Source organism: Gorilla gorilla, chromosome 1 (assembly GCF_029281585.2).
Source record: "Gorilla gorilla gorilla isolate KB3781 chromosome 1, NHGRI_mGorGor1-v2.1_pri, whole genome shotgun sequence".
In the NCBI taxonomy this organism is placed as follows: Eukaryota; Metazoa; Chordata; class Mammalia; order Primates; family Hominidae; genus Gorilla; species Gorilla gorilla.
The window spans coordinates 46,195,726-46,211,851 of record NC_073224.2 but is presented as its reverse complement, the minus strand read 5'-3'; the positions used below and the strand labels follow the sequence as shown (position 1 = coordinate 46,211,851).

Here is a 16,126-nt window from a genome sequence, read left to right as displayed (position 1 = left end):
TTGCTTGAGGCCAGGAGTTTGAAACCAGCCTGGGCAACATAGTGAGACCTGGTTTCTAAAATATAAAAAAAGAAATGTAGCCGGGCATGGTGGTGTGTACTCGCAGTCCCAGCTACTCAGAAGGCTGGGGTGGGAGGATCCCTTGAGCCCAAGAGTTTGAGGCTGTAGTGAGCCATGATTGCACCAGTACATTCCAGCTTGGGCAACAGAGTGAGACCCCCCCACTCAAACTCTCCCCTGTGCATTTTGCAGTTGCCTGTGCGTTTTAATTTTGGTTAAAAGACCAGAGTTAACTTCATGGCAGCAGAGGGGTAGGGAAAATGGGGAACTCAAAAGCATAAGCTAATATTTCAGGAGCTCTGTGTTCTGAAATCCAATTAGGGAAGACAGATCCCCTCTGCTTTGATAGAAACCAGTAGCAAACAGTACACTACTGTGATATTTTGTAACTCTTCAAGAGCATTTATGCTTATGTCCCAAATGTTCTGAGACCTTTATAGACCTTTCGAGAGGCCTCATTCCCTGGTTCTTTCCTAGCCCTTGAGCTGTTCCCAGTTGTAAATCAAAAACCAGGAAAGTGACTGCCACTGAAATCTGTGACCCTGACTCACTCATCCCTACATCTGCTCTGCCCTGCTTTGTGCTCTAAGGTGCTTTTCAAGGGTCCTGACCCCACGTTACTCTTTTTGTGACCCTTGAACACACTGGAATTGAAGTGATGTGCCTGGCTAAGGAAGAGGTATTGTCGGGAAGGTTAACCCAAGTAATCCAGCAAAGGCCAACTCTCGTTGGCCTCCTGGACCCCATCCCCTCGCAGATATCAGATACTGACAGGCCCAGCCATGGTTTTATTTGAGGCTTTTAAAGGTAAGGTCACATATGTTAAATATCACAACTTGAGTACTTTAATTTTAAAAACATGTAACCCTGGAGTTTTGCTTTGTGGTTAAATCTCCCTTTTCTTTCGGTAGTTCCAGCAGCTTTCTTGGAGAGGTTGGCATTGGCATGTGTCCCCCCATCAGTCCCCGCCAGCTGTCCCTTTTGCTCAGGGTATCTCCTGTTGGTATCTGTGATTTAGTCTGACTTTGTAAATATTCCCTCCAAACCCCACAGCACTTTAGAGGAGAACACAGTGGCAGCAGACATAAACAATGACACTTACTTATGAAGCCACAGTTTCTAGCTGGAGAATCGTCTTTTGTTTACAGGGAGTGACAGTCAAAAGAAGAGGCAAAAGAGATGAATCAGGGAAATGAGAGGGATGAAGGAAAGAGCAGGAGACAAAGGAAATTCGCCAGGATTTATTGAGCATCCTCGTGAATTTGGAGTCTAAATTAGACTCTGGTGGAGTAAGAAGGGAAATGTTATAATTCTGTGTTGCAGATATTGATGTAAGGTGAGGAATCCTGCATGCTGTCAGGCCTGGTGAGGTAGCTCGGAAGTACTAAAGAGCAGCTTATCAGCAAGTTGAAAGAGATCATCTAGATTGAGATGAATGCATGAATCTTAAAGAGGTAAAGAATCAAAGGGTGAGATTGGCTGGGGAAATTTTCCTGGAAGTGAATGTTAAACCCATTTTGAAAGATCAAATGTTGGAAAAGACTGGCCAGGAGCCTTCTGTGGTTGGGGGATGGGATGGCATGATTACAAGGCCCAGGTTTGGGCAGGAATGAAGTTAATGACTGGGGTGGAGAATCTATTTTGGAGACTGATAAGACGAAATTAGTGGCATAAGAGGCAGCTGGAGAATGACGTCGAAGAAGCCAAACTGATGGGTTTAATTTAGGCCATAACACAATGGGAATCCACTGCAAGTGGGACCCCCTGAAGGTAGGGACTTGCCCACCCTTATTAGACTAAATACTTCCTGACAACAAAGAACTTGCCTTTTCTTTTCCTTTATATTACCCTCGTCAGCTGTTGATTTTTGTTTTTGCTGACTGACCAACCGACCAGACTTTGTGTGTGCAGTACTGGGTTGCTTTGAAAACCTAGAATATACACCTATCAGGGCCAAGGGCCATGGGCCTGGCCTCTGAGGCCCTCTCCATGCTTTTGCTGCCACAAAAGCATTACACCACAAACCCAGATGAGGGATGAAATGCTTCGGGAACCAGCTAGGCATTTCTTTATTGCACTTGTCCTCAGAGCACTTTCTTCTAGAGACTCCAAGGCGTTGTACCAGCACAGTAACCTTTAAGTTGTACAAGTTTATTTTATAGTGAACATTTTCCTAACAGCCATGATAAATGAGTTTGAAGATTAGGACCGGCAGGAGTGGCACTGAATAGGATGTGAGTGAGAGGCAGGGATGGAAAGGAAACATCCAGGAGAAACCCATAGTTCACATGCTGATTAGAGGAGGTGTATGTCCAGGATGGTGGTAATTTTGATCCCTGGATTTGGGATCTGCTGATGGAGCAAAGGTTGGGAAATGCCTTAGGGGCAAGCGACAGTGGGCTCTTTCCCCTACCTCTTCTCCTCCTAACTCTGTGGTGGGAGAAATCATGCATCCCTTCATCATATGGACATCCTTATTTGCCCCTTTACTTCTGGCTTTTAGTACCCCCTACCCTGCCCCCACCTTTTCCTCTGGCCTAGGGAAGCTTATAAATGCTTTTAGCATCGTCTTGGGAGAAAGGTGGGAAGACAGGCAGGCAGCCAGAAAATCTTGGTTATTAAACTGAGGCTTCAAGGACCTTTTTATTAGCAATTAGACTCAGCTCTGCAGCACTAAAGAGTGTAAATTCCCACTCTGTCTCCTTTGCTCAAACCTCCAAAGAATCTGTTTTATGTGGTGTTTATTTATAACCCAGAATAGACCTGGGCCTGGGAGCCCTGGGGATGCTGAGGCTTCAATGTGCTCTCAAGCAGAAGAAGAGGGTTAGAAACCCCAGGGAGGGAAACAGTACATACCCCTTTCTGGTGTACACCTCCCCTGGGCCTTGGCGTGTCCCTGTTTGTGACTGAGAGCTAGTTTTGATGCATGACGTCTTAAAAAGTGCTTTTGGTGCTTTGCTTTGCTTGTTTGTTTGCAGTCTCTGGTGTGAAGATTGTAATACCACAAAGACACATGTGTCATCAGGACTTCGATCTTCCAGGACATCATTAGATCACTTAAACTGATAAAATGTGTAAACCTGTATAAGGACTTTCTTTAGACAGTTAGTTACTGCAGTAACTCATTATAAGAAAAGGATTTGGTCAGGTGACTTTTCTACTTGGCAGATAAAGGGGGAACCTGAGGGGAAGGGTGACAGTTATTTGATGGCAAAATGTTGGAGATAGACAGAAGTGTAGTAGGTACTGCCTTACCCTGACACACCCACATGCCCTCTGTAGGCTTCTCTGCAGCCAGTGTTAGGTGTGTGGAGAACAGCTGGCTGTCATCTGAATTAAGCATAATCAACAGGTATATGTGGGTGTTGAATCCATAGCTTTGACCCCTTAGCACTAAGTGACCTGGATCTGATGGTGACATTTTTAGGACTAATGGTTTTAAGTAAAGAACATCCCTGAGAAAGCAGTTCAGTGTTCTTGGTGTCTTCAAATGCTGATGAAAGATATAGGAATGCTACTCATTATGATAATGGCTTTTTAAAACCCCAGCTTTATTGGAGTGTAACTGATACACAAAAACTGCACATATTAATGTGTACAATTTGATGAGTTTGGACATTTGCGTGCACCCATGAAACCATCAACATAAAGTAATAAGCATATCCATCACCTCCAAAAGTTTCCCTGTACCCCTTTGGGGTGTGTGTGTGCGCGTGTTAAGAACACTTAACATAATGAGAACACATGGACACAGGAAGGGGAACATCACACACCGGGGACTGTTGTGGGGTGGGGGGAGGGGGGAGGGATAGCATTAGGAGATATACCTAATGCTAAATGACGAGTTAATGGGTGCAGCACACCAACATGGCATATGTTTACATATGTAACAAGCCTGCACGTTGTGCACATGTACCCTAAAACTTAAAGTATAATAATAATAACATTTAAAAAAAAAAGAAAAAAAGAACACTTAACGTGATTTTCCTTGAATGAAGTATGCTGCTGCTGGCCCATTATTAGTAAGTATAAACCTTTCATGTGTATGCAGTGTTAAAATCTCCAAAGCACTATCCATGGGCACAGCATATCTTTCCTTTTTTGTGTGTTTACTTTCTTTCATCAATGTTTTATGGTTTTCAATGTACAAATCTTTGGCCTTCTTGGCTAAATTTATTCCTAAGTATTTTATTCTTTGTCATTCTATTTTATTCTTTTTTTTGTTCTTTTAAAAAATGATATTTTTTCTTAATTTTCTTTTTGGATCATTTATTGTTTACAGGAAAGCAACTGATTTTTATGTTACTTTTGTATCCTCCAATTTTACTGAATTTGTTTAACGGGTTTTTTTTTGCAGTCTTTAGGGTTTTTTACTTATAAGACCATGTCGTCTGTAAACAGACATAATGTTATTTCTTCCTTTCCAATTCATATGCCTTTTATTTATTTTTCTTGTCTGATTACTCTGGCTAGTATTTCCAATACTATGTTGAAAAGATGTGGTGAGAGTGGGCATTCTTGCTTGTTTCTGATCTTAGCAAAAAGACTTTCAGTTTTTCAATGTCAAACATGTTAGCTGTGGCTTGTCATATATGGACTTTATTGTATTGAAATAAATTTATTCCGTACCTAGTGTGTTGGGAGTTTTTATCATAAAAGTTTAATTTTGCCAAATGCTTTTTCTCCATGTGTTAAGATGATAACCAAGGCTTTTGTCCTTCATTCTGTTAATGTGATGTATCATGCTAATTGATTTGTGTAAGTTGAGACATCCTTGCACCTTAGGGGTAGATCCCAGTTAAACATGATGAACGATTCTTTCAACGTACTGTTGAATTTGGTTTGCTAGTATTTTGTTGAGTATTCTTGCATCTATGTGCATCAGGGATATTGGCCTGTAGGATTTTTTTTTTTTTTTTTTTTGAGATGGAGTCTCACTCTGTCACCCAGGCTGGAGTACAGTAGTGCAATCTCAGCTCACTGCAACCTTGCCTCCTGAGTTCAAGCAATTCTCCTGTCTCAGTCTTACAAACAGTGGGATTACAGGCATGCACCACCACGCTGGGCTAATTTTTGTATTTTTAGTCGAGACAGGGTTTCACCATGTTGGCCAGGCTGGTCTTGAACTCCTGACCCCATGTGATCTGCCTGCCTCAGCCTCTCAAAGTTCTGGGATTACAGATGTGAGCCACTGTGCCCAGTTGGCCTGTAATTTTTTAATGATGTCTTTGTCTGGCTTTGGTATAGGGTAATCATGGCCTCATAAAATGAGTTTGGAAGTGTTCTTTTTCTTCAGTTCTTTTGACGAGTTGGAGAAGGATTGGTGTTACTTTTTCTTTAAATTTTTGGTAGAATCCACCAGTGAAGACATCAGGTCCTGGACTTTTCTTTGTTGTGAGGTTTTTAATTACTGATTCATTCTCTTTGTTATTAGTCTGTTTAGATTTTCCTGATTCATTCTTGGTAGGTTGTATGTTTCAAGATATATGTGAAAAGATGCTCAATATCACCAGTCATCATGGAAATGAAAATCAAAATCACAATGAGATATCACTTCATATGTGTTAGGATGGCTATTATTTTCTAGAAAAAAAAGATAACAGATGTTGGTGAGGATGTGGAAAAATAGAACTCTTGTACATTGTTGGTACAGCCACTATGGAAAACAGTATGGAGATTCCTTAAAAAAATAAAAAAGAGCTACTACTATGTGATTCAGTGATCACACTTCTGAGTATACAAAATAATTGAAATCAGTATCTAGAAGAGATATCTATACTTCCATATTCATTTCAGCATTATTCACAACAGCCAAGATACAGAAATAACCTAAATATCTATTGATATATGAATTGATAAAGAAAATGTGGTATATACATACAATGTAATATTATTCAGCCTCAAAAAAGAAGAAATTCCTGCCAGTTGCAACATCGTGAATGAACATGGAGAATATTCTATTCAGTGAGATAAGCCTGTAACAGAAGGACAAATACTGTATGATTCCAGTTATATACATAAGGCTATGAAGGCGAAATAAGCCCATAACAGAAAGAGAAATACTGTATGATTTCACTTATATGAGGGATCTAAAAATAGTCAAACTCCACATGTATGTAGATGTTTACTGTAGCACTATTCACAATAGCAAAGACATGGAATCAACCTAAAAGCCCATCAATGGCAGATTGGATAAAGAAAATGTGGTACATATCCACCATGGAATACTGCGCAGCCATGGAAAACAATGAGATCATGTCCTTTGCAAGAACATGGATGGAGCTGGAGGCCATTATCTTTAGCAGAAACAGAAAACCACACACTGCATGTTCTCACTTATAAGTGGGAGCTAAAAGATAAGGACACATGGACACACAGAGGGGAATGACAGACACCGGAGATGGAGGGTGGGAGGAGGGAGAGAATCAGGAAAAATAACTAATGGATACTAGGCTTAATACATAGGTGATGAAATTATCTGTATAACAAACCCCTGTGACATGAGTTTACCTATATAACAACCAGCACATGTACCCCTAAACTTAAAGGTTAAAAAATAGTCAAACTCATAGAAGCGAATAATAGAATGGTGGTTGCCAGGTGCTGGGGGTGAGAGGAAGGGGGTCTTGCTAATCAATGGGTATAAAATATTAGTTATGCAAGATGAAGAATTTCTAGAGATCCACTGGCTAGCATTGTGCCTATAGTTAACGATACTGTATTATATACTTAAACAATTGTTAGCAGTGTAGATTTCATACTGTGTTCTTGCCATGATTTAAAAAAAATCTCCAGAGTCTATATATTGTCTCATCTGATCTTCACAGCAACTCATACTCAAAGAAGGTTTTAGTGCTGCTAGTGCATACTAAGTATGTATACTTAAGCTGAGCAGGTTTACTTGACAAGTTCGAGGTTACAGAAGTTGGTGAGTGGCAGAGCAGGGCCAAGGTCACATCTTCTAGCTCTCAAGTACTGCGCTCTTTCTTGTCCCACACTTCGCCACTGTTGCTGCTTGGGCTGTTTTCTAGCGGCAAATGTGCTTGGACTGAGCCATTCAGACTCTCTCAGCCTCTCTTTCTGTGAGAAAGAGAGCTTTTGTGAAGCCAGAGTTTGGGTTTTGAACTATGAAGGTGTGGTTGAATCTTTCTCTAAGATGGAAGCTACAAGCTTCGGTTCATCAGCACAGTACTTCAACTCACTGAACTACCTACCAGCTTTATGGAGCGAAAAGAAAGATTATTTTTTTAAATGTTGGCATCTAATTACATTTACCTAGAAGTTGAAGTGTAGGCTAAATATAGCTTGAATTTAATTTCTATTTTATAAACCCTACAATGTTCTGTTGCCAAAGAGGGCATAGAATGTTTAATAGATAATTTTCAGAATTGCATATGAAGCTTATGTACAGCATCTTTTAGTAAAGGAGCTGAGAATTAGCCCAGCTCAAAATATTTTCCCTGCTTTGAAAATAGACTCCTCTTAGCCTTATGGAGGATGACAAAGCCTGCGGTTGCCCATTAACCAACTGCTGGTTATTACTTATTAAAATGCTGTTATTATCTCTACTGGACAGAAAGATATTAAAAGCAAATTATATTCCTTTTTGTGTACATCTTCCTTTGAAAACTTTTTTTTCTTTCTTTAAAAAAAAAGGGGGATACGTGTACAGAACGTGCAGGTTTGTTACATAGGTATACGTGTGCCATGGTGGTTTGCTGCACCTATTGACCTGTCCTCTAAGTTCCCTCCCCCCACCCCCCACCCCCCAGCAGACCCTGGTATGTGTTGTGCCCCTCTCTGTGTCCACGTGTCTCATTGTTCAATTCCCACTTATGAGTGAGAACATGCGGTGTTTGGTTTTCTGTTCCTGTGTTAGTTTGCTGAGGATGATGGTTTCCAGCTTCATCCATGTCCCTGCAAAGGGCATGATCTCATTCCTTTATATGTCTGCATAGTATTCCACACATTTTCTTCATCCAGTCTATCATTGATGGGCATTTGGGTTGGTTCCAAGTCTTTGCTATTGTGAATAGTGCTGCAAAAAACATATGTGTGCATGTGTCTTTATAGTAGAATGATTTATATTCCTTTGGTTACATACCCAGTAATGGAATTGCTGGGTCAAATGGTATTTCTGGTTCTAGATCCTCGAAGAATTGCCATACTGTCTTCCACAATGGTTGAACTAATTTACATTCCCACCAATAGTGTGAAAGCATTCCTCTTTCTCCACAGCCTCATCAGCATCTATTGTTTCCTGACTTTTTAATAATCACCATTCTGACTGGTGTGAGATGGTATCTCACTGTGGTTTTGATTTGCATTTCTCTGATGCTGAGTGATGTTGAGCTTTCTTTCATATGTTTATTGGTCACATAAATGTCTTCTTTTGAGAAGTGTCTGTTCATATCCTTTTCCCACTTTTTGATGGGATTATTTGTTTTTTTCTTATAAATACATTTAAGTTCCTTGTAAATTCTGGATATTAGACCTTTGTCAGATGGGTAGATTGTGAAAACTTTTTATAAGTAGATATGTAGCTTCCCTTCTGAGAACTACCTAGAAGATGGAGATTTGGCTGGAGGGTCATCACTGGCTATGAGAAAGAACACTAAAATGTGGGCCAAGGCCAAAGCTAGAGCCAGGGTTCGGTCAGGGGAGCTACTGCCCATGAGAGTTGGGCTCAAGACAGCACAGCCAGCTCTGTAGAGAAACCTGAGCAGGGGCTGGTCTCAGGGCCCAGATGGAGCCAAGGTGAGGTCACCTCACCACCAGTGTAACATGGACAAAAGTCTTGCCTTTCCTAGCCACTAAAGGCTCTGTTCTTTAAAGGACTAGTACTTTTACTTTGGGTGGTAAATCTCTTAGGGTTGGAGTAGTTCCAGAGGTATGGTGACACATACTTTTGACTTTAGTAGGGTAATTAGGATTACAAAGTGTGGAGAAACTTCAGCATCTTTCAATGGTCTGTATTCTTTAGGAATAGGTGTCTCCCAAAGTCTCCCAGTACCTGGTACATGACCTTATAATCAATCATCCTTTCATTTCTGTTGCTTATAATGGGTCCATGACAATGGTGACAATTTTTAACAAGTTTAAAAGCTATTCGAGGCTATCAGCAGTAAATGGAAATTATGTTACGTATATAAGTACTGTTGACTAGTAGCTGCGTAACATACACACGCATACACATACACACATCACATATCTAGTGCTGTCTGAATGAATCTTACAATTGAGTTAAAATGACACCCATAATAGACACATTTTGGTAAAAAGCTGTTCAATCAGTGGAATAGACAGTACACACAGTAGGTTCCTGGGTTAAATTGCAAGTTGGAAAATGCAAAAGAGACTTCCTGGAGTTGGAAAATCAACTGGATTTTGTAGACTGAGTAGGTGTTGGAAAATCAGGGAGGATGGAGCAGTGTCTTCTAGATGTGAAAATGGTATGACCAAAGGCACGGAGCTGTCAAATCCTCTTTTATTCAGGATTTTAGGATTTGTCACCAGAGCCAAGTGGGGAGAAGGGAAATAAGGGTGGAAAGTTAAGGTGGAGCTAGAGTAGGATGTCAGCAACTGCCTGCCCCAGGCCGGCCGAGGAATGGGTAAGTGATTACAGGAAACCAGCAAGCCCACCTCGGCTCAGTGCAGGAAACAGTAGTAAAAGCCACATCTGTCAGTGTCTAGTGCTTCATCTTCATACCTTGTTGGGGTCTGGGATTAGTCTGTCATAGAGTTAAGTGATAATGTAGCAAGCCAAGGAGCTATTGTATAGGTCCTTGGAAAAAAGAAGTGTTGCGATTTTAAGATTAATGCGTTTACCACATGGATTGTTACCACCCCTGTCTCCCACTGTAGGGCATATATTTGTGTTGTTTTTCATAGTAGGTATGAGGGAGCTAGATGTTTTCTTCTCCCTTTGTGTACCTCTACTCAGCATCACCCTAGCCACCAACTTTTTATGCCCCACTTCTGACACAGGCAGACGTCTGCAGGATGTCAGGGAGTTGAGATAGCAGGTGTTATCTCTGCTTGTGGGACAGAGGGCAACTACTTAGTCTGTTCAAAAGCGGAAGTTATACCTCCTGTCTTCTGACACTGAACAGTGGCTAACAGAGCTCACTGGCTCAAATCCCTTTGTAAATTGTAATCATTATTCTCTTGAGCAAGAATTCTTTCCTAGAAAGGACATTTTTCAGTTAATAAAACATCAGTGGATGTTTCTGTGGAGACTGCTTTGAAGATTTGGTTAAACAAGAAATATATCAGCGAAAGCACCCAGCCCTGGGGGTTCTGGAACCACAACATTCTAGGAGCAGATTTTGCCTCTCCTGTATAAAATAGGCCTAGTTATTTCCTTGGAGGGTTGTTTTAATGATTAGAAATAGTATGCATAAAGCACCTGGTGCATGGGCACTCGGTAAAGGGTAGAAGTCATCAATACTGTCTACTATTTATATAGATTCCTCCTCCCGAGTTGGGGGTTTGCTATGGTGCATTGATTCAGTGAGATGCTTTTAAATTAAGAAGGTGGCTGCAGCATTTTCTGTAAGCAGTGACCACATGAAGCCGGCCAGGCAGAGGCAGGCTTCGTGAAGACTCAACCTGACATAGTCACTGACGAGAAGCTATCTTTTTAGTTTTGCTTTGCTGAGAAGGTGGTGCTGATTTCTTTCTTCCATTGGGAAATCAATTTACTGTGCAGCAAATCTTAGTAAGCAGTTTCATACTATTGCTTTTCTAAAAAAAGAGACATGTTTCTGTTTTTATTAATCGTAGAACTGACAGAAGATGGTAGAATTTGTAAAAGAAAATAACCTGTTTGCTCTCCTTTTTACCACACGTACTGTCTTCTATAAATTAGGAATAAAGAAGGGATTTTTATCTTCCAGTCTTGAAGCTATACCCTCTTCTGGTTTGAAACAAACAGCCTCATGTCCTTGGAGACCTGCCATATATGAATTTCTGGAATAAAAAGAATTTTCAGAGATTTTTGTCGGCTGTCATTTTGAAGGCAAAGTAACAGCCATGGTTCCAGGAGATGCCCAAAATAGCTGGGCATGTAATTTTGGGGCTAGATGCTTCCTGATCACAAGCTTGAAACATGTCCTCCTTGGAGTTGAATCTAAGATCAAGTACCATTGGTGTGGAGAATGAGAGGTTTGTGTGCTATGGTTTTCTGACATATACAGTGCAGCTAATTTTTTTTTTTTTTTTTTTTTTGTGATGGAGTCTCACTCTGTTGCCCAGGCTGGAGGGCAGTGGTGCTTACTGCAACCTCCGCCTCCCAGGTTCAAGCAATTCTCCAGGCTAAGCCTCCCGAGTAGCTGAGACTATAGGTGTGCACCACCACGCCTGGCTAATTTTTGTATTTTTAGTAGAGACAGGGTTCACCATGTTGGCCAGGCTGGTCTCGAACTCCTGACCTCAAGTGACCCCCCAGCCTCGGCCTCCCAAAGTGCTGGGATTACAGGCGTGAGCCACTGTCCCCAGCTGCAGCTCACTTTTATATAGTGAGATACAATTTAAAAAAAAAATCTCTTCTCTTGGGTGAAGAGAGCATTTGATAATCTGTTTTATAAAACAGCCATCTGTACAGTTTTCTTAAAGAGAAGTCGTTCTTCATCCTTTTGCAATAGGTTTGATTACCCTATTTTATTTTTACATACAACACTGGTTATGTAAAGTTAGGGGCAGCCTCGTGATGGGCCAGCGGTTACCTCTATGCAGGTAGGAGGCAGCGAATTGTGGCCCATTTTTTGCCTCTGCTGAGTATTCTACACCAATGACCAAGCAGCCTCTGGGGGGCAGCAGAACACCGGATAAGATTACTGTACCCTGGGCTGTCAGGCTTTTCTGACTTGTCATCCAACCCCTCGTTTGTGTCCTTGGCTTAGTGCCCAACCTTCTCTTTGCCTAGCAAAACTCATCCTCTTGGCCTTGACAGAATGAGAGCCTTCGCCCTTCAGCCTCCTTTGCCCCACTGTCTTCACTCACACCCTTCTCCCCTGCACTCTGGAACCTTTCTGGTCTACTTTGTACCATGTCACATAGCTTAATGATGGGAATTGTTTGCTATTGTTTCACAAGCAGGTTTGCCCATCCTTATAGCAAGAACAAAGTCATGTCTGTTTCCCATAATGCCAGGAATTCCCTGAAGGCCTAAAGACATGCTCAACAGCAGGTGGAATATCCGTTAATCTGTAGTGAGTGCTTGATGCCTATTTGCTAATTTGATTGTCAAGATGGTCCTGTTTTTGCACAAAGGAAAGTATTGGCTTTGCTTTACTTATTTCTGAAACTGCTACATTCTCACATGCCTTCCAGTTTAATTGTTCCTGATTGGGGTGAAATATAGAGGACTTTAAAAATTAGCCCAGGGTTGTAATGGAAGCAGTAAGTTGGCTGTACAGATGCAGATTTGCATCTTCGTCTTTCTCCTTCCCAGCTGTGTACCTTGGGCAAATTAATTTCTCAACCTCAGTTTCCTCACCCATTAAATGGGATTATCTAAGGTGATCAAATAATTTATTATCTAAACTGGAAACTGGAGCACATTTGAGAGTGGAGGATGTTAAAGAAAAACCAGAGATAGGTAGTAGTTGAAGCAGTAAAAAAAAATTATTTGGGAACTGTTGTAATAGGGGAAAAGAGACCTCAGTATGGAACTGGACTCTTTTTTTTTTTTTTTTTTTTTTTTTTTTTTTTGAGACGGAGTCTTGCTCTGTCACCCAGGCTGGAGTGCAGTGGCATGTTTTCAGCTCACTGCAACCTCCACCTCCTCCTCCCGGGTTCAAATGATTCTTCTGCCTCAGCCTTCCAAGTAGCTGGGACTACAGGCCCACACCACCATGACTGGCTGATTTTTGTATTTTTGGTCGAGACAGGGTTGTGCCATGTTAGCCAGGCTAGTCTCGAACTCCTGACCTCAGGTGATCCACCCGCCTCAGCCTCTCAAAATGCTGGGATTACAGGCAAGAGCCACTGCACCCAGCCAGAACTGGGCTTAATTCTGAATACAGCTTGGATAAGGGGGATATAGCCAAGGAGCAAGGTGGGGGTCATTGAGTGGAATATTAAGAGGAAACATTGGGAAATAGGGGGATTCTGGCTAAACAGACCTAACAGGATTCCTCCTGAAGGCAGCCAGGGTGATCAGACACCAAGAGTAGGTGATGAAGAATTTGGCCAGATGATGGAGCATGATCAGATACTGCAGGTGGGGGGTTTGTTCTAAACTGACTTAGCAGGATTCTTGCTACAATAAAGATGGACACCAAGGTTGAGGCCTAGAGAGCTTAGAGGAGCTTGACTAAAGTTTAGTCAAGGAGAGTCTTTGTCCAGTGGCACAGTTTTATCATATAGTCTTTTAAAAGATTTATTGCCTGATAAGTTGTTTTTATTTTTAGCCTGCCTACCTATACAGTTGTTCTATTAAGCAGGTATAGTGACTCATACCTGTAATCCTTGCACTTTGGGAGGCTGAGGCAGGAGGATCACTTGAGGCTAGGAGTTCGAGACCAGCCTAGGCAACTTTTATATCACCTCTACAAAAAAAGTTTTAAATTAGCTGGGTGTGGTGGTGCATGCCTATAGTCCCAGTTACCTGGGGGGGCTAAAGTGGGAGGATTATCTGAGTTCAGGAGTTTGAGGTTGTGGTAAGCTATGACTGCACCACTCTACTCCTGCCTGGGTAACATCTAGAGATGCTATCTCTAAAAATAAAATAGTCCTGTTGAAAACATTTTGAATAGAACAATTTCCTCTCAGAAAATTTTATTTCCTCCTCAAAAACGAGTTTGATCTCCTCCCCCAAATTAATATATAAACAGGACAAATGCTAAATTGTTTAAAATGCTGGGGCAGTAGGTATAAACTATACATATGGTGCTTTAAAGAATCAAACAAAGTGGTACATGTAAGTGTCTAGTACTTGGAACATACTGTGTATTCAGAAAAGGATTTTTTCATTTTCCCTCCTGGAGGAAGGTTGGACAAAGAAGCACTGATCAGCAATAAAGGCCTATGGGCTTTTTAAAAAGGCTATTGCAAGAAGGGTATGCTCCTAGCTTTCCAGGTCCTAACAGCTCAAGGTGTGAGTTTTGTCCAACTCAAGCAGGAAAATACTGATTGAAGAACATAGTACTGTCTCTACGTACTCAGGCAGCTGTCTCGGCAACGGAGAACATACCCAGGGGACAGCTATGCATTTTGTCTGGTACTTTGGCTGCCCTGTGAGCACAGAGCCCTTTTCTTTATTGTGAATTCACGACTGCTTCTGGGCAACCTGCCTAGAAAGCTGGGGAACCGTCTCTGGCACCCATCTGCTGCACCCAGCTCCTGCCTGTTTAGGAACGTGATCTTACCAATTGCATTTAAATAATGAGTTTACCATAAACTTGATAGTTTGAGCTATAAAATCCACACTTGCTGTATTAGTCCATTTTCATACTGCTATGAAGAAATACCCAAGATTGGGTAATTTATAAAGAAAAAACAGTTTAATGGATTCACAGTTCCACATGGCTGGGGAGGCCTCACAATCATGGCAGAAGGTGAAGGAGAAGCAAAGGCACATCTTACATGGCGCCAGGCCAGAGAGCATGTGCAGTGGAACTGCCCTTTATACAACCATCAGATCTTGTGTGAGACTTATTCGCTATCACAAGAACAGCATAGGAAAAACCCACCCCCATGATTCAATTACCTCACACTGGGTCCCTCCCATGACACGTGGGGATTATGGGAGCTACAATTCAAGATGAGATTTGGGTGGGGTCACAGCCAAACCATATCACCTGCCTTGAAGGTTGCTGGCCTCATGTAGCCAGAAGCTTAACTGCCATTCTGTGATTGGATTTCCAGGGTTGGGCCCATCCCTTTCAGAAACTCTAAATTCATGACTTCTTGCCCTGCCTCTTGTAAGTGCTATTTTGCTCTAGTAATGAGAGCTCTTGAGCCTGTGTGTTCATTTAACCTAACACCCTGCAGAGCTGAGGCTTGGGTTTTCGCCAACTCCTTGTGGGATGGAGAATCCAAGGAATCTGGCCTCCTGGAAGTGAGGAAGGATCTGCATATGTGAACAGCAGTATGTGACAGGAGAGTCAAGCTGGGGAGCAGATAGAGTTGCAGGGCAGCCGTCTGTATGACTCCTAACAGCCTCTTCTTTCTCTAGGTATGTGTACATTCCAGTGGGCGGGTCCCAGCATGGCCTGCTGGGGACACTGTTTTCCACGGCGATGACATTTGCATTTGTGAGCTACTGGCATGGCGGCTACGACTACCTCTGGTGCTGGGCAGCGCTCAACTGGCTGGGAGTCACTGTGGAGAATGGAGTCTGGAGGCTGGTGGAGACTCCCTGCATCCAGGACAGTCTGGTGAGCAGGATCCTTGCTCCTGTGTTAGGGGACAGTGGAACTAGGCAGATCAGGTTTATTAGGGATGGGGCCATCAGATTCCGTGCCCCCACTATGGGCCCTTTCTACTAGGTTGGTTCAAAGTCCATATGCCTAGAGGCAAGACAGCTGGAAAAGAAGCTTCTGTAGTGCATATATGTGTGTTTGTGCATGGGTGTGTGTGTGTATATATAACTATAAAAAATGTATTATGTAAAAATTAGAACATTTAAACAAGAAAATAACCTCTCAACAGAAACCATGTTAAGATCCATTCTTCTAAATTTTTTCCATGTGTATATACAAACAGACATATGTATATAACATTAAAACAAATGCTATTACAGAGAGATGATTGTATCGGGACCACCTTTTTAAGTCACTGAGTCCATACCTAACCACCCTTTTTAATGGCTACATAGAATTCCCTTATGTGGATATGCCATAATTTATTTTAGTCTCCTATTATTAGTAATCATATTATTCTAAAGATTTTTTGCAACTATCAACTGTATTAAGATTAATATCATAACCAGGATGAATTCTCATAAGTGAAATTTCCAGGTTCAAGGTTTTTCTCATCTTTAATGTTCATTATGTATATTGCTTATTAACTCTTAACTGCCCTGTAGACAAAAGTACACTAATTTGTATTTCTACCAATG

General features: G+C 41.7%; 1 protein-coding gene across 3 annotated transcripts in view; it reads left to right on the top strand.

Moving 5' to 3' along the window:
* HHAT (hedgehog acyltransferase) overlaps nucleotides 1-16,126 on the top strand; it is a 346,077-nt gene that overhangs the window by 241,181 nt on the left and 88,770 nt on the right. For all 3 annotated transcript variants that reach the window (XM_031004964.3, XM_055378934.2, XM_063708819.1), the window contains one exon: nucleotides 15,242-15,443. In XM_031004964.3, coding sequence (XP_030860824.2) covers nucleotides 15,242-15,443 — 202 coding nt within the window. The remainder of the gene's footprint in view (nucleotides 1-15,241; nucleotides 15,444-16,126) is intronic.